At 37.2% G+C, this 24857-nt stretch overlaps 2 protein-coding genes and 1 long non-coding RNA gene across 3 annotated transcripts; 1 reads left to right on the forward strand and 2 right to left on the reverse strand.

The window, feature by feature from the left end:
- Window positions 1-25: 25 nt before the first annotated feature.
- On the forward strand, window positions 26-3927 carry LOC145157085 (uncharacterized). Its single transcript, XR_013737080.1, has 3 exons — window positions 26-302; window positions 3298-3410; window positions 3525-3927. It is a non-coding gene; the product is annotated as an uncharacterized LOC145157085 (long non-coding RNA).
- Window positions 3928-5348: 1421 nt separating this feature from the next.
- On the reverse strand, window positions 5349-8529 carry LOC145161332 (uncharacterized). Its single transcript, XM_079080836.1, has 2 exons — window positions 5918-8529; window positions 5349-5837 (listed from the first exon to the last, which is right to left on the reverse strand). The coding sequence occupies exons 1-2, from the start codon at window positions 8415-8417 to the stop codon at window positions 5470-5472; spliced, it is 2868 nt and encodes a 955-aa protein (XP_078936962.1). The 5' UTR covers window positions 8418-8529; the 3' UTR covers window positions 5349-5469.
- Window positions 8530-11254: 2725 nt separating this feature from the next.
- LOC145161333 (uncharacterized) lies at window positions 11255-14612 on the reverse strand. The gene is made up of 2 exons (XM_079080837.1): window positions 11960-14612; window positions 11255-11875 (listed from the first exon to the last, which is right to left on the reverse strand). Exons 1-2 carry the CDS (start codon window positions 14592-14594, stop codon window positions 11508-11510), a joined length of 3003 nt encoding a protein of 1000 aa, XP_078936963.1. The 5' UTR covers window positions 14595-14612; the 3' UTR covers window positions 11255-11507.
- Between the last annotated feature and the right edge of the window lie 10245 nt (window positions 14613-24857).

Consider the following 24857-nt stretch of genomic DNA (forward strand, 5'->3'; position numbering starts at 1 on the left):
GATCAAACTGAAGAAAAGTGTCGATCTCATGACCTGTTGCCGATCGCATCTCTCCCTCTCTCAACCTGCGCCGTTGCTCAGCCTCCCCATCACGTCTGAATAATTTTCTAGGCTGGACTTTTGCTCTTTACTCATTATTTTGACCTAATTCCTCATTCCTCAGTTTCCCCCAATCTCCACTTACGCCATTATCGATCGGTCTTCACTCTATAGGGAGCTCCTTCTCACTCTCGTTTGCTTTGTCATTCGCCGTCTGCTCCGTCAACCGGTAGATTTTTCTCGATCGTCTTCGTCCCTACCAGGTAACATTCTTCTCTCTTCTTTTTGCTCCATTTTCTCTTTCTATCATCCAATGATCTGAAGGATATTGATCTCTCCATTGAATCCAATGCGAGTCAATGTTTAACTCTATCAATCCATACGGACAGTTTAATCCAAATTTTTATTGATGAATTTGATTGATCGAGTTTATTGCATTTAATGCGAATTATGGATTTTGATGCAGTGATTGCCAATCTGACATGATCTAATAAGTTTCTTTATGGCTTTATATTCTCGTTATATATTGAATTATAGCATTAACGTTATACATCAATATTTGTCAAGTTCTGCTTTGTAGATTATGTCACCTTTATTATTAGGGCTAAAATATATCAAACTCCACTTGTTTGTTAATATTTTTACCCCTAGCTCTTTTGGTTCAACAGTCAATGTTTTTGCAGCCTACTTTTGTAAATATTCATTTCCAAAACACCTTATCCATTTTTCTTCTCTTCCAAATTCCCTAAACACATTCTATAAATAGATACTCACGAAATCACTATACTGATGAGTTACCAAAATAACAAGCCATAAACTCAGCCAGGACCAAAGAATTCAAAGTCTTCACTCCCAACAACATAGTCTTAGGATCCCGCTAGATTAGATAAGTTCAATAAATAAGCATATTTTTCCCTTTTGTTGTACTAATCATTTGCACTCCAAGAGCTTATAGAGTGGTGCTTAACTCAATCATCTGCCTTATTGGATTGTTGCGCAAACTTCACAAATAGAATAGGCTGAAAACTTGAGCTAATAGGTGTTAAATATACATACATACATATCAATATATGTATGTATGTTGTGCACCTGTATGTATGCAAACATCTTGTATATAATGTAAAGCTTTTCACATTCTACTTTGATTTCTTTTTGTTTTTTTTTCTTCTCCACAAGGGCAGATGATATGCCATATGTTGCTTGACATGCATTAATCACATCACACACATGTGAGTCATCATCCGATATAATAGACTAAAAGGCTGTTTCTTTTTATTAATACATTAAGACACAAACTTTTCAACTATTTTTCCCTTGTTTTTTTATTTTTCCTCTACACGTTTAAAATGACGAATATTGTGAAAAATTATGGTCAACTACTCCCATTCAGAGTTATACATGACTTAATTGGTTAAAAATAGGAACAACATACTAGCATTGAAATTACAGTTTTACGTCCCATCCAAAGCAAAGGGAAGGGAGTATATTTGATATTTATGGTAAAGCTAACCTTAAGTAAGTTAAGACCAGCCGTCTGATATTCTTTCCAAACAGAAAAAGAACGGTCGGGATCTTTGGCATTGACACGAACACTAAGAAGAAAATCAAGGCTTTTCCTTGATGCCCGAATCCCAATCTCTTCCTTGATTCCTTTAAGCAGATCCAACCCAAATTGCACATCACTTGGTTCCATCACAACAATCTCATAAAACACCAGCCATTCAATTCAATTCAATACCATAATCATATCATTCATTACCAATCAAAATATGATATTATTTTTTTCACATGGATGATTAAAATAGCAATGTACTACCTTCATATGTTTGTTTATTAATGCATACTACTCTCATTTCATTCTACTACATGATTCTACTTTGCAAAATCTATAATGACATCCTATCCTATCTTCATATATCTGATATTTCGGATATTTAAATGACAATATGCTTTCAAATATTTGCTTCTTATAGCACCCTCCTGTAAATAATCTACCAGATTATAGCAATCACACCATGCACAAAGCAATTTTCATTCTGGGTGTTTTAACACTTGTACATATTTCTTCAAGAAATTAATGCTTCCTGATACCCTTTTGGTCTTTTTTCTCCAAAGTCCTTCATTTTCAAGATTTTATTTCCTTCTTTCTCACAATATTATAATGTCTTGATTGGTCTTGAATCTTGATGGGTAAAGTTAGCAACGGGCACAATGGTCATTTATCATATTCAAAAAGTCTTTATGTATACAACAATATTTACTTGATGGATGGAATGTCTTAATGGGTTAAGCGAGTAAAGTACCCTATATACTATCTAGACAACCCTTTTTCCATTCCTACCATTCCTTTGATCTATGTAATAATGTGCTAAGTTGGTGAAGGGTAAAACAGTCATTTATCATACTCAAATAGTCTTTATGTATGCAATATTTTTTTTTGAAAGAGACTATGTATGTAATATTAATTAAAGGCATGAACTGTTTCAACTTTTTCTTTGTATTTCTTTTGTTGCGATAAAGTTTATTTTTTTTCTTTGTTCCACGTTCCAATCCACTCCACTCCACTCCAATCCAATCCAATCCAATCCAATCCAATCCTGGTGATAACAAAACCATCATGTTTAAGCTTTGTGCTTTATCTTTTATACTTACTATGACATTGTAAGTTGTTATTTTTTCATTTTTAAAGGGATAAGTCTAAATGCAAAAAATAGCAATCTACTTTCATTAAAGTAATTGCATTATACTTTTAGTTTTTGTATTTTTCAAAGTAAAAAGTAGGATGTTAAAAAAAATAAGCAAACAAAAGTAAATTGGTATTTTAAAGTAAAACGTAGTATGCTTAAATTTTTAGTAAGATATTTCTATAATATTTGTGAACCAACAGATTAACTTCCTAAGTTTTTAAAATTTCAGGAAAGATGTCACAATTTTTATTGAAACGAAAGCAACATACAAATGTACGTTTCATAAACAAACGTACCGATGATGCAAAATATGTTGGTAATATATCTGCCCCATTATCTACACCAACATTGTCGTCATCATCATCCCGTACCACATTATCATCTTTTGGTATTTTATATTTTATTTTTAAAGGGTAGAGCCTAAATGCAAAAAATAACAATCTAGTTCCATTTTGATTTTTAAAAGGGTTTAGACTAAAAGTAAGTTGCTATTCTTTCATTTTTAAATGTCTATGCCTAAATGTAAAAATAGCAATCTACTTTAATATTGATTTTTTTTGTATATATGTAGAAGAAGCTTTGGGGACATGACATGATCCGACACACCATGAACTATTCTTGTATACACACACTAAGAATCACGATGGAGTGACTTTTTTAGTTGACAAAGCTAAAAAAATTAATGTAAGTTTTATTTTGAATAATTTCATGTAAGTTTTATTTTGAATAATTTCATGTAAGTTTTATTTTAAATTTTTTTTGTATAAGTTTTATCTCAACACAATTATAAAATTGTAGGATGATTTTATGGAACGATGTGATCACTTGGAAGTGATAGGAGAGGAAATTGATATGGCAAGCACATTCGTTCTAGTAAAGGATCTTCTGAAACGCATCGCGAACAATATGAGGATAATTATGCCGAGACAAAAGTCGAGATTGAGAATTTGAAGAAGTTAGTTGAGACGCAACGGGAACAATATGATGATATTCAACAAAAATATGAGGATGTTCAGCAAAAATATGAGGATGCTCAAAAAAAGAATGTGGAGTTTCAGCTGAAAAATGTGGATGTTCAAGCAAAGTTTGAACAACTTGCACAAGCAATGAATGTCATTAACACATTGAGTGAACATGTCAAAACTTTTATTAATCAATGACAGAATATTATGTATCGAATAATGTTTTATGTTTAATTTGTAGCGATTTTTGATTTTGAAATATGTATCTTTTGATGTATTGGATATTTCTTTTAGTTTCTATAGAAATACTTTGTTACTTTTGGTTTTATATTAATCGTATTTTTGTAAATTGATATAACAAGCAAATTGAATAGCCTAATTTTATAGAAAAATGGTATGGAACGATTGTTATGGAATTGACTACAGAAAAGTTGTTACGAAATTTGCTATGGAAAAATTACTATTGAAAAATTACTACGGAATTTGCTATGAAAAAGTTGCTATGAAATTTCTTACGAAAAAAATACTACGAAATTTGTTACAGAAAAATTACTACGGAATCTGTTACGAAAAAATTACTACGGAATCTGTTACGGAAAAATTACTACGGAATATGCTACAGAAAAATACAGAATTTGCTACGAAATTGGTTACGGAAAAATTGCTATGGAATTAGCTACGGAAACATTGCTACAGAATTGGTTACGGAAATATCGCTATGTAATTTGCTACGGAAACATTGCTACAGAATTGGTTACGGAAAAATTGCTATGGAATTTGCTACGGAAACATTGCTACGGAATTGGTTACGGAAAAATTGCTATGAAATTTGCTACGGAAACATTGTTACGAAATTTGCTACGGAACTCAATTTGCAACAAAATAGATACCGTAGAAATTGTCATAGCAAAACCGCTACGGAATTATAATTCTGTAGCTAAACATTTTGCTACAAGGAAAAAAGCAACAGAGTTTAAGTGAAAATTTCCGTAGCAAATTCCGTAGTTATTCAGCTTTAGCTACGAAATTTTAGCTTTTTGCTATGGAATTTTTCCGTAGCTAAATTGAAATTTTCTTGTAGTCTGTTGTAGTCCACCTGTTTGTGAAAATGTTTCTTTCAACCAAATCACCGCTAAGAAAATTTCTTGAATGCTTATCTTTGATTAATATTTTTCCTTCATCTTTCTCTATTAAGTCGTTCTTTCTGTATTAAGTAACAAGACAACACCCACATATATATACCCATTAATTAAGTCCATTAAGTAAAATGAAACAACTTAATTTGCTTAGTTTTGTTTCATTTGATGATTCGATATGTAGAGATAGAGGAAGAATGATCTGTTTCCTTCAAATTGCTCATTTTTGCAAAAGGGAACTTTTCAAATTTACCCACTTCTACTACGAACAGGTATTACTTTGTGTGTAGGTGTTTTTAGGGTTCCCCGTTTAAAAATTTCTTTAATGCAATTCATTGTATTAAAACTGTATCTCAAAATCATATGACTACTTACTCGATCAGCTGCTTGTTGACCATTTCATGATTTTCGTCTAAATGTACATGGCTTTTTTGCATAGATGATGTAACATGAATTAAGGTTTTTTCGTTTAGAAAGTTGCATAGACAAAATTAAGAGAATGATGGAAAATTTAATATGCTCAAATGACAAGTACATGCAAAAATTGTGAAAGAATTAGATATCATAAAATCTAATATTTGTCAAGGTCTGACATCACTTGGTACTCTTAACAACCAGAATATTGACTGACATAGCACCTCAAATTTATTTAAGCATATCCAGAATTTGTTGCAACTCATGGACAACATTTTCAATATTCATCCTTTGTGGTGGGGAATCCATGGAGCATGATACTCCAAGCTTGATAGTTGAAGACAAGCATTCCTTTATTTTCTTTTCATATGCTAACGTAGATTGTGTACCATTAACATCCTCTTGAAGAAATTTTAGAAGGTCATCATCAATAACATCGGTCACATGGTCTGGCAAGGCCATGTCTGCAAATTTATGAAGGCTGAGGCCTTCATTAAAGATGTTGTCTGTTGGCCGCTTCCCTGTCATCACCTCCAATAATAGTATTCCAAAACTGTAGACATCTCCACTGCTTGTCATCTCACTCCCCACACCATACTCTGCAGCTTATAAGCAATTACTTTAGGAAATAGCAATATTTAAATAAATATACAGACACATGGGAATAAATTAACTTTACCCGGAGGTGTGTACCCAATCGTTCCTCTAATGCCACTTGTGCTGTTTTGGTTTGAATTTGCTCCAAGAAATCGAGCTAAACCAAAGTCTCCAACATGGGCCACCATATCATCATCGAGTAGAATATTGCTAGGCTTCAGGTCACAGTGAACGATGGTTGGCAGGCAATGATTGTGAAGATAATCAAGTGCAGATGCAACATCAAGGAGGATTTTTATTCTTTGAAGAAGGTTTAGCCTGGATGTACTTGAACTTGAATGCAACCAATCATGTAAACTCCCATTGGGCATGAACTCGTATACCAAAGCTTTGAAGTCATTGCCTTGATAGTCGACACTTGAACATGAAGTTATTATCTTCAACAGATTCCGGTGTCGAATACTCCGCCACACTTCACACTCTGCTATAAAGCTTTTGTGAGCACCTCTGTTTTGAAGATGAAGAACTTTGACTGCAACAAATCCATCACCATGATCAAGTATTCCTTTATAAACAGAGCTGAAACCACCCTTGCCAATCAAATTGGCTTTGGAGAAGCCGTTGGTAGCTTTGAGAAGTTGACTATATGATACTCTCATGAATCGTTTGTGTGTTGATGATTCGGAGGGTTGACCCTTGCTTTTCTTACACCAGACATATACAAAACATATTATGGTGAAAAGTGTGGCTGCAATCACAATGACTATTATGAACAAAGGAAACCTTTTTTTAAGTTTATCATGTGTCTCCTTGCATTTGGGCAACCTAAGTTCAGCCAAGCCACCACAAAGCTTACTATTCCCCAAAATTGAGAATGCACTTGCATTGGCAAAGACACCTAGCATTGGTACTTGCCCCTCAAAATCATTAAAGGATAGGTCTAGATATTCTAGTAAGATAAATCGTTCCAAAAATCCAGGAATTTGGCCCGATAAATTATTATGAGAAAGATCAAGTGTCGCAACTCCTCTCATAGAAGTTAATGAGAGTGGTATGGTGCTTTGAAATAAGTTCCCTTTGAGGTATAAGAATGAAAGGCTAGTGCAACCACCAAGGCTACTTGGAATGTCACCTGATAAATTATTATTAGACAGATCTAGATAAGTCAACATCTTGAGTTGGCCAGCCTCAGTTGGAAGTGACCCGGACAGGTTGTTTTGAGAGAGATCTAATGCTATGGTTAGGGATGAAAGTTGAAGAAGTTGTCTAGGTATTCCACCGCTGAGTTTATTCTCATAAAGGCGCAACTCCAATAGACAATGACAATTTCCCAGGCTTGACGGAATATGCCCTTCCAATCTATTGGAGCTTATAGTGAGTGTAATCAACAATGATAAGTTCCCGATGGCATCTGGAATTGGCCCTGACAATTGGTTATCATCTAGATGAGCTATTTGTAGCATTTGAAGCTGACCAATGGCAGAGGGGATTTTTCCTGTGAATCGGTTTCTTGATAAACCTAAACCGGTCAGGCCGACTAGATTACCTATACTTGAAGGGAGGTTTCCATAAAATTGATTTTCTTGTATAATAAAAAAACTGAGGTTATCAGAAAGATTACCGATTGAGGTGGGCAGCACTCCTTTAAACTTGCAATTACGAAGATCTAAACGCTTTAATCTACTGCAATTTCTCAAAGTATCAATAAACTTCATATCATCAGCTTCTCCGAATCCGTAGGTGTTATCACCAATGTTTATCTGATAGATATCTTTTAGTTTTGAAAAGTCGATTCTCAACTTCCCACTAAAACTGTTGCCACGCACTTCAAGAAATTCTAATTTAGAACAATTAGATATCGATGGTGGAAGAGGTCCGGTCAGGTGGTTATCCTGTAACTGAAAGTACCGAAGATGAGGGAGCATTTCACCTAAGGCCGAGGGAAGACTACCGGTAAGCTGATTATCATGAAAGGAAAGTTCAGTTAGGAGTGAGAGGTTAAAAATGGAATGAGGGATGGTTCCATTTAAGTTACAAGCACCAAGGTAAAGTTCTGTTAAGCTTTTCCAATGGCCTAAGGTGTCTGGAATGTTCCCACCCAATGGATTGGTTGCAGCATTGAACAATTTGATTGATGTTATATTTCCCAAGCCAGGCGGTATTCCACCGGTTAACTTATTGTACTCAAGTAAAAGATAAGTAAGTTTGGAGAGGAAACCGATCCCTTTAGGTATGCTTCCAACTAGGTTGTTATTATTAAGTCTAAGATCTTCAAGGTTAGAACAATGGGACAGGTTAGTTGGAATGACCCCGTTGAATTTGTTAGAGCCAAGATAGAGGAAACATAGCCTGGAGAGACGACCGAGTTCATGAGGGATGGTTCCTTGAAAGCTGTTGTTCGTGAGAGAAATCAGACGAAGGAAGCTGAGGTTCCCAACATGAGGAGACAAGGAGCCTTCTAGGCCTTGTGACCTTAGTAGTAGAGCAGTGACTCTTCTGTGGCGCTTCCCACATATAACACCACTCCAATCACAGAAATGAAAGGAAGCGTTCCATGAGCTTAGACCTTCGTTTGTGATCATTGACTTGAACTTCAACAACGCCTGATAATCGGTCTCGTTACCACCATCAAAAGCAGCAATGGTGGCGAAAATCAGAAATATAACAAAATTAGAAAAGAGGAAAGCAATTAGAGAGTTCATTTTGGAATTTGGAAGAGAAATTAGTTGTCGTTTAAATTTATATTCACTTCTTGCATGTTAATGTACGTGACATGCAAATAGTGAAATAAATGTCATCCACAAATTCCTTCTCACCTTTACCATGACATTGAGGACCCTAATCGTCAAATAATGCTTGCCTTTTGAAATCTGAAAATCTATGATAATGCTTGCTTCCAGTTGAAATCTCAAAAAAGCTATGACACTGCTTATTTTATGTTGGAATCATACCTGTGATTGTTTTATGTTGGAATCATACCTATGATAATGCTTGCTTTATGTTGAAATCATAGATATGATAATGCTTGCTTTTTAAAGTGATGACTCTGTCTATTTGCTTTCATTTCCTTTTAAAAGCAAGGAAATGGAAATCACATTTTGTTTGAATATATATGTTGAGATTTTTAGCCATTTTTGATCTTTTTGATCCGTTAATTATGGTGAGAATGTTATGTAAGTGAGCTCTAAAGAAAAAAAAACAGTACTCCATGATGTCTCTAACGAAGTGTGATAATTCTTAATTTCTTATGTAAACTACATCATAACAGCAGTCACAAAAATATGCAAAATTGGATACTAAACAGTATTCTCATTAATACTTCAAGGACTAAATCAAATCAAAACAAATAGCGATACAACCAATCAACCATTAACCAAGTTAATATGGCAACAAACTACAAGTAATTAAAGCATAATACCGCCAATCCGTCACCCATTCAACAGTTACTGTTAGGACAATCCTACCTAATAAATGAAAATACTTTTGCCACTTGTCATCTTCTCATTTATTTTGACAAATGTCATTTTCTAAGATTTTTAAAATAGTTATTTTCCACTTGTCATTTTTTAGGGATTTCAATTTTCTTAAAATAAATTTCCAAAAAATTCAAATGCGTTATATATATATATATATATATATATATATATATATATATATATATATATATATATATATGTTATCAATCTATTAATTTGATAATAAATTGTCATAAATGCTCCAAAGGATTTGATTTTTTTCATAAATGCACCAAAATATTACATTTAGTTATGGAAAAACATTATTTTATAAAATATTTAATGTTTATATATTCATATTAATTTTTTATTTTTAATAAACCCGTGTAATACACAGGTCTCACACCTAGTAGTAAATAAGTAACTACAAATTAAAGAATAATACTGCCAACGAGATATTACAAAAAACATCCAATTAATTAGATCAAGATTGGAATTGGATATCTCAATTCCTAAATTGATAGTTGAAGTCAAAAATAGAAAAAACCTACATACTACAAATAAAATTAGTCAACCTTATATGGTCCTGAGCATAAGCTCTATTCATATGTTACTCAGTTCTTTATTAGGGGCTAATAGGGATTACTGATAAGCTTTCTGTATATGTTACTCTGTTCTTTAATATCATCAATTGTTATTGTATTGGATGTCCAATGTTGAAACCGAAGTACCGAATCAATCCAATATCCTATTAGATCGGTTCAATTGGGCATAGGTAACTGAAATGGGTCGGTTGGCAATATCCAATATCAAAATATTGATTGGATGATTGGATCGGATCGGTTGTATAAAAAACTTTGGATATCCACCGATGAACAACCCTAGTAATCGCCTTGTCTTATATTTTGTTTATACTCACCTAACATTTACGTCTTCTACAGTGAAGTTGGCTTAGATTAAATTGCCAAAAGTATCATTTTGTCGATTTTTCTTATTGTTGGATCTAGCAGACACTCTAATTACTGAGCACCAGAGGCCATTCCAAGGTTAGATACTGTATTTTGACTTTTAGAGTCAAAATTTGTAATCGTTAACATATGAACTTGACATGTAGCTATATGCCTTGTACTAGAATCAATAAAGACAGTAGCTTGAGTATTTTTGGGACACTATGTTAATTTGTTTTATAAAAACATAAAGCTTCTACTGTTATGATCTCCAAACCCTATACCGAGTAGATGAATACAAACTTGCTACTTGTAGACGTGTAGTGTAAGGTCTATTCAAATCCTGGACCTTTGTATACTAATCTTATGAATAACAATATAGTTTGCTTCAATATTTCATTAGTTTGATAGAAATATTGCTTCGTGCTTTTATTCAGTTGATCCCCAGCATGCTAGCTGCAATCAGAATGATTAGAGATGTGGATACTCCATTACTTCAATATTTTGAGGGAAATCTTCCACACCTAACCGTGTCAAGAACCAAGAAAGATGGATCAATTGAAGTTAAAAGGGAAGATAAAGATAGTGAATTGTCCATGAAACACAGTTGATGGAGGAAACATGAATGCAATACATGGTAAGCAAATTTCTAAATATTTTCGTCTTTTTCCTGTACAATTGGTACATAACTTTCAATGTACCCATATATAACTTACCGGATTAAGTTCTATGTACATTAAGTCCATTAACTTAATATGGAACAACACCTAAGACTGTCGATTACCATTTGCTTAGCTTTGTTTCATTTGAAGATTCGATATGCAGAGACAGAGGAAAAATGAACTGTTTCCTTCAGATTACTCATTTCTGCAAAAGGGAACTTTTCAAATTTATCCGGTTTTACAACAAACGGGTATTACTATGTGTCTAGGTGTATTTAGGGTTCCTCGTTTATAATTTTCTATAATGAAATTCAATGTATTAAAAATGTATCTCAAGTTATATATGACTACTTACTTGATCAAATGCTTGCATGTTAATCATTTCGTCTAAATGTACAAGGCTTTTTTGCATAGATGGTGATGAACATGGATCAAGGTTTTCTCAGACACAATTGAGAGAATGATAAAAAATTGAATAAGATCAAATGAGAAGTACATGGAAAATTGTGAACCAATTAGGTATCATAAAATCTAATATTTGTCAAGGAGGTCTGACATCACTTTATACTCTTAATAACCAAAATATTGATTAACATGGCACCTCAAGTTTATTGAAGCATATCCAGAATTCGTTGCAACTCATGGACAACATTTTTGATATTTGTCCTTTGTGGTGGGGACTCCATGGAGCATGATACTCCAAGCTTGACTGTTGAAGACAAGCATTCTTTTATTTTCTTTGCATATTCTAACGTAGATTGTGTAGCAATAGCATCATCTTGAAGAAATTTTAGAAGGTCATCATCAATAACATCATTTACATAGTCTGGCAATGCCATTTGTGCAAATTTATGAAGGCTAAGGCCTTCATTAAAGATGTCATCAGTCGGCCTTTTCCCTGTCATCACCTCCAACAATAGTATTCCAAAACTATAGACATCCCCACTACTTGTCATCTCGCTCCCAACACCATACTCTGCAACTTATAAGCATTTACTTTAGGAAAAGGTTATTATATACTACAAATAAATATGAGCAAGTGGGAATAAATGGACTTTACCTGGAGGTGTGTACCCAATCGTTCCTCTAATGCCACTTGTGCTGTTTTGGTTTGAATTTGTTCCAAGAAATCTAGCTAAACCAAAGTCTCCAACATGGGCCACCATGTCATCATCCAGCAGAATGTTGCTAGGCTTCAGGTCACAGTGAATGATGGTTGGCAGGCAATGATTGTGAAGATAATCAAGTGCAGATGCGGCATCAAGGAGGATGGTAATTCTTTGGAGAAGGTTTAGTGTGGATGTAGATGCACTTGAATGCAACCAATCGTGTAAACTCCCGTTGGACATGAACTCATATACCAAAGCTTTGAAGTCATTGCCTTGAAAGTCAACACTTGAACATGAAGTTATTATCTTCAATAGATTCCGGTGTCGAATACTCCGCCATGCTTCACACTCCGCTATAAAGCTTTTGTGAGCACCTCGATTTTGAAGATGAAGAACTTTGATCGCAATAAATCTATGACCATGATCAAATATTCCTTTGTATACAGAGCTGAACCCACCCTCACCAATCAAATTGGCTTTGGAGAAGCCGTTGGTAGCTTTCAGAAGTTGACCGTATGATACTTTTATGAATCGTTCGGCCCTTGATGGTGATCGAGAAGGTTGGCACTTCCTTTTCTTACACCAAACATACACTAAACACAATACAGTAAAAAGTGTGGATACAATTAGAATGACTATTACCAACTCAAGAACCCTTTTTTTATGTTTCTGTGTGATCTCCTTGCATTTGGGTAACCCAAGTTCAGCCAAGCCACCACAAAGCCTACTGTTTCCCAAAACATAGAATGCACTTGCATTGGCAAATACTAATAGCACTGGTACTTCACCCTCAAAATCATTAAATGATAGGTTTACATATTCTAATAAGATAAATCGCTCCAAAAATCTAGGAATTTGGCCCGATAAATTATTATGAGAAAGATCAAGTGTTGAAACTCCTCTCATAGAAGTTAATGAGGATGGTATGGTGCCTTGAAATAAGTTGCCTTTGAGGGATAAGAATGAAAGGCTTGTGCAACCACCAAGGCTACTAGGAATGTGACCTGTTAAATTGTTATCAGATAAATCTAGAGAAGTTAACATCTTGAGGTCGCCAACCTCTGTTGGAAGTGACCCAAACAGATTGTTTTGAGAAAGATCTAATCTTATGGTCAAAGATGAAAGTTGGAGAAGTTGTTTAGGTATTGTGCCGCTGAGTTGATTGTTGTTAAGGAGCAAATCCAATAGATGATGACAATTTCCCATGCTTGATGGAATATGCCATTCCAGTCTGTTGAAAGATAACCAAAGCTTAGACAATAAAGATATGTTCCCGATAGCGTCTGGAATCGGCCCTGAAAATTGGTTTTTAGATAGTACAGCAACTTGTAGCTTTTGAAGCTGACCAATGGTGGAGGGGATTTTTCCTGTGAATTGGTTATCTGCTAAAACCAAACTGGTCAAGCCAACCAGATTACCTATACTTGAAGGGAGGTTTCCATATATATCATTTCTTCCTAAATTTAGAAGGCTGAGTTGATCAGAAAGATTACCGATTGATGTGGGTAGCACTCCTTGAAACTTGCAATTATAAAGCTGCAAAACCTTTAGTTTGCTGCAATTTTTCATAGTATCAATAAACTTCATATCATCAGCCTCTTTGAATCTGTAGACGTTATTACCAAAGTTTAAGAAATATATGTCTTTCAGTTTTGCAAAATCAATTGTCAACTTTCCCCTAAAATTGTTGTTATTCACTTCAAGAAGTTGTAATTTTGAAGAATTAGATATCGAGGGTGGAAGAGGTCCGGTCAGTCTGTTATCCCGCAATTGGAGGAACTGAAGATTCGGGAGCATTGCACCTATGGCTGAGGGAAGACTACCAGTAAGTTGATTCTCACCCAAGGAAAAATAAGTTAGGAGTGAGAGGTTAAAAATGGAATGAGGGATGGTTCCAGACAAGTTACAAGCACCAAGCTGAAGTACTGTTAAGCTTTTCCAATTTCCTAAGGTGTCTGGAATGCTCCCACCCAACGGATTTCCGGAAGCAGAGAAGGATATCATTGATGTTATATTCCCCAAGAAAGCTGGGATTCCACCTGTTAACTTATTATCATAAACTCTAAACAAAATAAGTTTGGAGAGAAAACTGATCTCTTTGGGTATGCTTCCAGCTAGCTTGTTGTGATGAAGGCGAAGCCTTTCCATATCAGAACACCCAGACAAGTTAGTTGGAATGACTCCGTTGAATTTGTTAAAGCGAAGATAGAGGAAACGAAGCCTGAATAGACGACCCAGTTCATGAGGGATGGTTCCTTGAAAGCTGTTGTTGGTGAGAGAAAACATGCGAAGGAAGCTTAGGTTCCCTACATGAGGAGACAAGGAGCCTTGTAGGCCTTGTGAGATCAGTACTAGACCAATGACTCTTCTGTGCTTCTTCCCACATATAACACCGCTCCAATCACAAAAATGGAAGGAAGCGTTCCATGAGCTTAGAGCTTCATTTGGATCATGGGTGATCATCGACTTGAACTTCAACAACGCCTTGTAATCGGTCTCATTACCACCACCGGAAGCAGAGATGGTGGTGGTAACCAGAAATATACCGATACTATAAGAAAAGAGGAAAGCAATTAGAGAGTTCATTTTTGGAAATTGGAAGAGCAATTGTTGGCGTTTAAATTTATCTTTAGTTCTTGCATGTTAATGTACTTGACATGCACAAATAGTGAAATGAATGTCATCCACAAATTCCTTATCAACTTTGACCATGACATTGAGGACCCTATTCCTCAAATAATGTTTGCTGCCAGTTGAAATCTGAAAAAGCTGACACTGCGTGTTGTATGTTGAAATCATAGCTTTGATAATGGAATGGTTGCTTTATGTTGAAATCATAGATATGATAATTCTTGCTTTTTAAAGCGATCGTGACTCTGTCTATTTGCTTTCATCATTTCCTTTTAGAAGCAAGGAAATGGAAATCACATTTTATTTGAATTTATATGTTGGAGTTTTAAGCCGTCTTTGATCTTTTTATCCGTTAATTATGGTGAGTATATATTATATGTTATATATAAGTCGTTTTATTTAGAGAAATTAAATATCTTCCTACTTTTCTATCCATTTGAAATGATGACAAATATATTAAAATATTATTAATCTTATTCAAATATGACACACGTCACAATTTCATATGGATAAAGAAAATTTTTCTATGCATACAACATTTTTTTGTTATCTTTATTCGTACTGCATTTTTTTTTCTTTGTTCATACAACATTTTTTTTAACCTTTTTAATTTTTTTAAGCTGCACATTTCCTAGGAGCCTTCTGTCACCAAAGTGTCACCAAAACTATCAAAAAGGTATGGTATTGAGAAATTTCTCGAAAATATGTTTCCTAGGAAATTCTCCGGAAAAACATTTCCTAAGAAATTCCTCATAAATATATATTCTAGGAAACTTCTCGGAAAAATATAGCCTTGGAAATGCCTCAGGACTTTCGACAAAAGATATCTCCTCGGAAGTTTCCATGGAAACCCGTCACAAAAAGTTACCTAGGAGGGTTTTTCCTATGCAAAAGTTTTCCTCGGTATTTCTTCGGAAAATGGTTTCCTAGGAATTAATGAGGAAATAGTCCCTCAGAAAAGACGTGTTTTTTTTAGTAGTGTGTACATGCACACTTTATCCACACTACAGTTAAGTTAACACAACAAGAATAGAAGCATGCCCAAGGGCGATTATAAGAAAGAACCAATCAAATTAAAAATAACTAAAACTAGTATAAAATTTAGAATGAACTACAAAAAACATTCATGTTGTTTATGTATTTTGTTTTTGGATACGATTTTGATATTTAACACTTAGGATTGTTTGATATGCTTCTTATTAGGTCCGGTAAGGTAAGAGGCTGAATCTGACTTGATTTGGTAGTACTTAGATTTTGTAAGATATCACACTTAGAAGACCTTTGACTTGGTAGTAACTTCTCTGATATGTCTCTTACTCGGTCAGATTCAAGAGAGGTTTAGACCCATTTGGATGTGGGTCATGTAGATTATGTGATCCAAGAGTTCGGTTTGTGATTTGGAGTCAAAGGGTAAAATGGGAAAAGTAGTGTTTCAGACATCTTTTATGAATTATGGATTTTAGTTCGATGTGTTTGAAGTCAAAAGTAATTATATAGGGTTGTAGAGCTCCTCAATACCTTTCCGTGGATATAAAGATCATCGAAATCGGAGTTGAAACGAGGAAGTTATGATCGCTTGAAGTTAGGACGATTTTTGGGTTAGCCGCGTACACCGGGTGTACGGAGAGTACATCGGGCATACTAGGGCATCCCTAGTACACTGGGCGTACCAGGAGTACGCTGGGCGTATGCGATCAGTGCCCAAACCCTATTTTCATGGTTTGATCCCTATTTAAGCTCCTTAACTTCCCCAAACCCGTTCCGTTCTCAACCTCCACCTCTCCAACACCCTCTCTTGAAACCCTAACCCTAGTTTGAGCCTTGTGAGCAAAAAGAAGGTGTTTTAAGTCTTTGGAGTGTTCTTGGTGCACCTTGGAGAAGAAGGAACTCATTGAAGAAGTGTTGGTTGCATTGGAGCTTGTAGCTCCAGACCTTGTCACCTTGATCTTTCTTTTGGAGGTATAAAGTTTGAATGTTGACGATGAAAGTGTTAGATCTAGCTAGTTTTGGGTGTTATGAGACCTTGGTCACTTTAAGTGCATAGAGTTTAGATCTTGAAAGTTTGTGACCTTGTTATCGATAAAGTTGGAAACTTTATCCATCTAAACATCATATTGATTCAAATATGAAGGTTGGAGACTTAGACTTAATGAATAAAAGTTGAAAAAGATGCACTTTTGGTCCCTTTGAGACATAAAGTCTAGGTCTTGTTTGTTGGGACCATTCTAATGGATAAAGTTTCCAACTTTATCTATTATGGAGTCATTAGGAACCATAAAAATGTGACATCGGTCCCTAGTTTTCCTCCATGCATGGTCTTGGATGTCTTAATGGGTTAAGAAGTTAGGGTTTTTGGATGTTGAAGACTTAATAGCCATGTAAGACCATAAAGTTGGAAACTTTATGGTTAAGGATATCATTTGAGGGTTAGATCTGGATTTTGGACTAAATAGCTTAAATGATTAAGCTCTTAATGGATTGGGAGGATGGAAACCGCGTACGCTGGATGTACCAAAGGGTACACTACGTGTACATGGTCAACCCCTCGACTTCTGGTCAAGGCATAGTACGCATCACGTACGTGTTGAGTACGCCCAACGTACTTAACTGAGTTGACCCGGTTGACATTTGACTTTGACCAGGATTTTAACCAAGTTTGACCTAAGGGCATTTTCGGTAATTTGATTTATAGTTTGAGATTTGGGTTCCTGTTAATTGTATAGGTGATCGGTAGAGATAGATTTTAGAGCAGTGATCGGTGCAACTATTCTTTCAGACTGTGAAGTGAGTCTCTTCACTGTACTCATGGGTCGAAGGCACCAATGCCGAATTGCGGCTCAAAGCATCCGCGACCACATTCGTTTTACCCGGATAGTAAAGGATCTCGCAGTCATAATCCTTGACCACGTTAAGCCAACTACGCTTCCTCATGTTCAGGTTCGGCTGGTCCATGAGATACCTCAAACTCTTGTGATCCGTGTAGACGGTACACCGGACCCCATTAAGGTAATGCCTCCAAATCTTGAGGGCAAACACTACTGCCCCTAACTCCAGATCATGAACAGGATATTGTGCCTCATGCGGATTCAGCTTCCGAGAAGCATACGCAATCACTCGCCCCCTCTGCATAAGAACCGCCCCCAAACCTGTAATGAATGCATCACAATATACAACGAAATCCTCGACACCCTCACAATCAATGACAACGCCAAACCTGCTCAAGCAATCCATCCCGATAATCACACAAACATCCCCCATAGGGATAAGGATCAAGTCGATCAGGTATGATACCCCGAAAATCTCCAAGGTGCAATCCCTGAAGATATTACTCGCAGAAATCCCGTGTTCTTTGGCGATAGAAACTCGCAACAGACAATCTAACTCCCTGAGAACCCTATCAAAGCTCCCACTGAAGGATAGAGATACAAATGACCGACTCACACCCGAGTCAAAAAGCACAAGAGCAGGAAAAGAATCCACTAAGAATGTACCTATCAGAATCATAATCATAAACATAAATAACATAAATCGACCGAATAATAAATGGAAACATACTAGTAACGACGTTTAGCGTCGCCCTGGCCTCCTCTGCTGTAAGCTGCACGCGCGACCCCGAGCCCTCGGGGGCTCCACCCTGCCCTGACGTCCGTCAATGATCCTTAAAGTAGCAGGGGCAGGTGTCTGGACCGGTTTGGCAGCGAGATGTGGGCATTGGGCCTTCACATGGCACACCTGATCACAATGGGAACAAATCCTGGTACTCTACTGCGAAGCCTGCTGGCGACAATCCTTCGCATAATGCCCCTCCTTGCTGCAATTGCAGCAAGTTGACGACGATCTGCACTTCCCCTCATGAACTCTCTTGCACCTACCATAAGTGTGGACCCTATGTCCTCCCGATCTCGAATCAACGGGTTTGAACCGCTTAGCTGAAGGTTGTGACTGAATAGGAGCCGGTCGCTGCTCCCTAACTTAAGTCTCAATCTCTATCTCCCACCGCTGCGCGGTGTCCTGAAGCTCCAGAAGAGTACCATAACGCTGAGTGGATACAAACTGACGATTATCTATCTTGAGCATGCTCAAGTACCGGGTCATCTGAGCCTGCTCCGAGGCTTCATACTCAGGACAGAACAATGCTCTCTCTGTAAACATCTTGGTGATCTTAGTCACCGTCTCATTCGTCTCCTTCAGGGCCAAGTACTCCTGTCATCAACTTCCAAAGTACTCCTGTCATCAACTTACAAGTCACCGATGTCCTCTGCTCTGGAGTCTAGGAGCCTGTCATCAACTTCCACCAATCTTTCATGCCAAGGTAGAGAAGGTTCAAGGCGCACTTGACCTTCCAGTCCTCCGGGCACGAGTAGGTGAAGAAACATCCTCCACATTAGAAAGCCACCTTATGGCTACAATCGGGTTCTTGACCCCATCAAACTCTAAGGGCTTCGTGTTGTTGAAGTCCCGATACTGAAACGAGCCCCTCACCTTAACACCAGTTGCAGCCGCAGCCACAACCACCGTGGCTACAACAACAGCAACCTTAGACACCGCGACGTGCCGCTCATCAAACAACTTGATCATGTTGGTCTTGATAGACCCAAAAAAATCTGGGGTGGCACCCCAAACAACACTAGCCACCTCTGCAACAATCAGCTCCCACAACTGATCGTCCGTCAAACCCGACCTATCCAAGCCGCCAACTCCCGAACTAGATCCATATCCTCTCGTAAGCACCATACTGAAAATAAACCAAAAGATATCAAAATCCTACAATTTAAATCCTCTCAACGCATTACGAAAGGCTAAACCCTTGGGCTTGTGACTTTCTTGCTACGCGTACGAGTCCAGTTCTTCTAGTAGTATAGGCCCAATACTACTTTCCATACATACCCGTATTTGTCTCAAGAATCATCACAGACAACCCAAAACAGACCCAAACCCACATACGTATAGACCCTATACTCACTCTCCTAAGAGTGGCTACCAATCCTCATTCGACCCACCAAATCACACACTCATGAAACTTCCACCAACCCTGCAGCTGCTTGTGTGTGCTAATCATACATAACTCTGGACCCCATAGACAGTCGAATACTTGATTCTACCCTAAACTCACAACCAAATAAGGAACAAGAAATAAAACTAAATCAAACATTCTCAGACTATAATATCTTAGTTATGTACAATTATGATGCATACACTAAACAAATATAGTAATGATGTCAATTTCATAAAGCAAACAAGAAGCATCCCTAGGCTACCAGGCATCAATATCAGACATAATCCTTAGCCTAATCTAGCATGAAATTCTAACACGATACCATAATCATACAATAGTGTGGGTAACTTGGGTATACTTCTTGCTCCGACTGATCGTGCACACCTCTTCCTTCCTTGGTTATATTTTGAAAACAACTTATAAAAACATTTTGAAAACTTTTGCAGATCCTTAGTTTGAGTCTGGACTCGCACGAATGTTTGTCCAATTCGCTCAAACCAGGGATTTGATACCAACTTGTAACATGCCAAAACCACAGTAAAAATTTTTCATTTAAAAATACAGCCCAAAACATTATTGTTTACAAATCATTGTTTCAAAAGTAGAAAAATCATAAATTAGAGTAACCCAGAAAATCAAATCAAGGAAGATGAGCCCAATCACGCCCTCGCAGTGCCCCGATCATCTGGAGTACCTGAAACATAAACTAAAACCATAAGCCCAACGCTTAGTGAGATTCCCCAAGATACCACACACAACATATAAATAGACATATACAAGGCATGTTGGGCCCACAACCTCCCGGTTGGATTGCCTCAACATTGGGTCCACGATCTCTCGGTTGGATTACCTTGGCCCACAACCTCCTGGTTGGATTGCCCTGGCCCATAATCTCCTGATTGGATTTACCCAGTCTGTCTGTCTAGTGTACAAAGCAGTGACCTCAACCCAATGAACATATGTTGACATATATATATATATATATATATATATATATATATATATATATACACACACACACATATAAACATCTAATACAGTTAATCATATAGATCTAACAGGTCATTATAGCATATCAATATCCTTCAAACTAGGATACCTAATCTATCGGGCCGACATTGGTGCCTTTGACCCCCAAGTATAATGAGGAAGAACTCACCTCACAATCAAACGAGAACAGGAAAAATGCACAACGCCGTGAACGACTCCAAAGCTCAACGATCACCTAATCAATACCAAGGACCTAATCTTAATTAACAGCTCAAAATACCCAAAATACCCCTAGGTCAAACTTGGTCAAAACTCTGGTCAAAGGTCAAAGTCAATGAGTCAACTCAGTCAACTCAGCTGAGTATGTGTGGCATACTCAGCTTGTACGATGGGTGTACACGAGCCTTGACCGAGATCAGGCCGTTGACCTCGTACGCACGGCGTACTAAGAAGCTATACACGATGTATGCACCGAAGTCCCTTTTTCCATAATAAGAGCTTAATGCATTAAGCTCTTACATTCCAATTATAGATCCAAGGCCAAATTACCACTGAGAGTCATAAAGTTTCCAACTTTATGACTTTGCATGTCCATTAAGTGCTTAATACCAACAATCCTAACTTCTTAATCCCTAAAGACATTCTAGAGCATGCATGGGGAAGAACTAAGCATCAAGATCTCAATTTAATGACTCAAGACCCTCAATGGGTCTGAAAGGACGACTTATTTGGTTAAGAGCATGCCATGCTCAAGAATCACCAAGGTTGGGACCAAAAATGCCTTAAATGAAGGAATAACTAGATCTATAAGAAAAGATGATCAAGCTGGGAGATTTTTACCTCCTGAAGGTTGCTAGCAAGCTGAGAATCCTAGATCCAAACTTCTTCCAAGCTCCAAAGTCCTTCCACCACCTTCTTCTTCTTCTCCAAGAATACCACCAAAACACACAAATGAGATCAAGGTGCACTCTCCACGATTAGGTTTAGCTAGAGGGATGATATTTAGGTGGAGGATGATGAGGGTGAAGGTCTTGGGGGCCATAAAGGGGATTATATAGGGTGCAAACCCTCAAAATTAGGGTTTTGGTCTGATCAACATATGCACCGCATACATGCTGAGTATGCATGCGTACACGCGTGAACCCACGTTCCTCATGCATGAGTACGCCATGCGTACACCCCGAGTATGCATGAGGTACGGACCAGGAATGCAAACTTAAAGAGTTAAGGGTTAGAAATAAACCTTCTCGGAACGGATGTGACACAACAATATCAATCAATTTCAGTTCTTACAAAGTTTACCACCGATTCAAAAATAAGATTTTAGAAGCTTCAAATTTGTTAACTGCTTGAGGTTTCGAAATCAGAAGGTAACATTAAAGTATTTCTGATTTTTTTCATGGGTTTGTTACTGATAAGTTCTTCTTCTGCTTAGTTTTTTTTTTCAAATTTCTGATCACTGCTTAGTTTTTTTTATTTCTAACTTTTGATCAATTTTTCTTCTTCTTTTTTCTGCTTCCAAATCGGTAAATCGGATCAACAACGATATCGGTTTCATAAATCAGATCTCAGAAGGAAAAAGGAATTGAGGAAATCAATTTCTGAATCTTGAAGGTACACGCAAATCAATTTCTTCTTTTCATTTCTTATAAATTCTGAATTCTAAGAACCAATGTTGTAAAAAACGCTCGGCGTTACCTAGTTAGTGAACTGGGGTTAAGAGATTCATTGGCTAGACGGAGATTAATCGACGAATTAAGCGGAGACCATAAATTACTAAATCGTTAAATTTTAAAAAATTAAATGTGACAAATATCATAACAAAGTTTTTAAATACCACTAATATTATAGAAAAATAGGTTAATATGATAAATACAACACTAATCATTCCTCAAATAGTTTCTATTGAGACATAACTTGTAACGCCCTGTTCCAAATCGATTCCTAATTCGAGGCTGTGGCCGAAGATCGGTCATCATAAGGTTTAGGGCCTTTAAAAAGGTGAGATCTAGACCCATTTGGGTACGAGTAGTGTAATGGAGGTGATCCAGGTGTTCGGGTCGTGTTTTGGAGCCGATGGGTATTTCGGTAAAGTGTCAGTTCGGGCTTTTATGGAAATTAGATTTTTGTTCGGAAGGTCTTAAGGCCGATATGAGTTGTTAGGAGTGTAGGGCTTCTCGTTACCTTTCCATGGATATAAAGAACGTCGAAAACGGATAAGGGATGCAAAAGTTATGATCATTTGAAGTTAGAAGGGTATTGGACCAAACCGAGTATGCAGGGCGTACCAGGTGGGAACACATGTCGTTCATGGGAAAAGTGGACGCGAGCACTTTTGGGGAATGATGGGCATTCATTGGGAACGTTGGGCGTTCGTTGGCCAGATGAAAACCCTAATTTAGGGTCTTGGACCCTATTTAAAGACCTTAACTCAACTCCAATCCTCATTTTCTTCAGCCTCCATCCTCTCTAACCCTAAGAACAAAACCCTAGCCTCCATTTGAGTATTTATTGAGCTTCATTGTGATTTTGTGTGTTTTTGGTGCTTGAGGAGGAAGAAGGAACTTCTTGAAGAGTCATTGCTTGACTTAGAGCTTTTGGATCCAGGCCTTGTACACCTAGATCTATCTTCTGGAGGTATAAAGTCTCAACCTTGACAACTATTTGATATAGATCTAGCTAAGTGGTATTTTGTTATGGTTTTGGTCCATTTGTGGTGGTTCTTGTGAGTAGAAGTTACTCCAGAACCTTTGAACTTCATATATGGTCTTTGTTGGGGTTATGGAGTCATAAAGTTTGGATCTTGATGAGTATTAATCTTCCATGCATGATTTGGTAATCTTTTGATGAAGTTTGGGATTTAAGGTTTTGATTTGGGTCCCATTGAGTTATGCAAAGTCATAAAGTTGGAAACTTTATGACTTAAGAAGTCCCTTGAAATCATATATGGAAGTTGGAAATTTAGACTTAATGGATTGAGTTGAGAAGATGCACTTTTGGTCCCCTTGTTAACTTAAAAGATTAGATCTTGACTTCTTGGACCATTCTAATGGATAAAGTTGGAAACTTTATCCATTATTGAGATATTAAGAGCATAAAAATGTAATCTTGGGTGTTGTATTCAACCCATGCATGTGTTAGATGGTCTTAATGGGTTAAAAAGGTTAGAACTTTGACTTTAAGCACTTAATGGGCATGCCCCCAGTGGCATATTGGACGTAGATATGTGTTTGGACGAAAGGACTTAAGGTATTAAGCCCTTAATAGAAAGTTTGGGGATTCAGCGGGAACACCCCGCGTAAGTGGGAGGAACGCAACGCGTTCCGGTTCGAGTTCGTGATTTTGGTCAAGGGCTTGAATGCCCTACGTTCAAGCATGGAACGCCCCGCGTTCGAAGTGGTTCAGCTCGATTGACTCGTTTGACCTTGACCCTTGGCCAAGTTTGACCAAAAAGGGTATTTTGGCTATTTTGTGATATTGATTGGGTTTTGGTCTACGTCTGGTATTCAGGAAGACTTGTAGAGCTGGTGTTGGAGCAGTATTTTGTTCAACTATTCGTCAGTCTATGAGGTGAGTTTTACTCACTGTACTTGCGGGTCGAAGGCACCAATGTCGGCCCATTGGATTGATATTATGTTATGCATGCTATTGTACTGTAGTGATCTGTTAGATCGGTATCCTGGTATATAGGATGATGCTATGCTTAGTCATCTGTAGATCTGTTTGACTGGATGTAGATTGTTATATGATTACCTATTATATGTGTACATGTTTGGTCGGTGACTAAGGCTTCACTACTTTGTACGTAAGCCAACAGGCCGGGGCATACCAACCCAATGGTTGAATGGGCCCGAGGGTATTCCAACCCGAGGATGATTGGACCCATAGTATGTTGGCATTCCAGCCCGATGGTTGAGGGCCTGGGGTATTCCAACCCAATGGTTGATTGGACCATAGTATGTTGGCATTCCAACCTGATGGTTGAGGGGCCTGGGGTATTCCAACCTGATGGTTGATTGGACCCATAGTATGTTGTTATTGTATATGTGTTATTCGTTTGTGTGTTGGTATTTTGGGGGAAACTCACTAAGCTTCGTGCCTACAGTTTTGGTTTATGGTTTCAGGTACTTCAGTGGTCCGTGGCAAGGCGAAGACGTGACCGTACACATCCTTGGTTTTCAACTGATTTGATCTTGGGAGACTCTGATTTTAAATAATGTTTTGAAAACAAT

The sequence above is a fragment of the Lactuca virosa genome, chromosome 2 (genome assembly GCF_052849685.1).
Source record: "Lactuca virosa cultivar CGN04683 chromosome 2, Lactuca_virosa_CGN04683_v6, whole genome shotgun sequence".
NCBI lineage: Eukaryota > Viridiplantae > Streptophyta > Magnoliopsida > Asterales > Asteraceae > Lactuca > Lactuca virosa.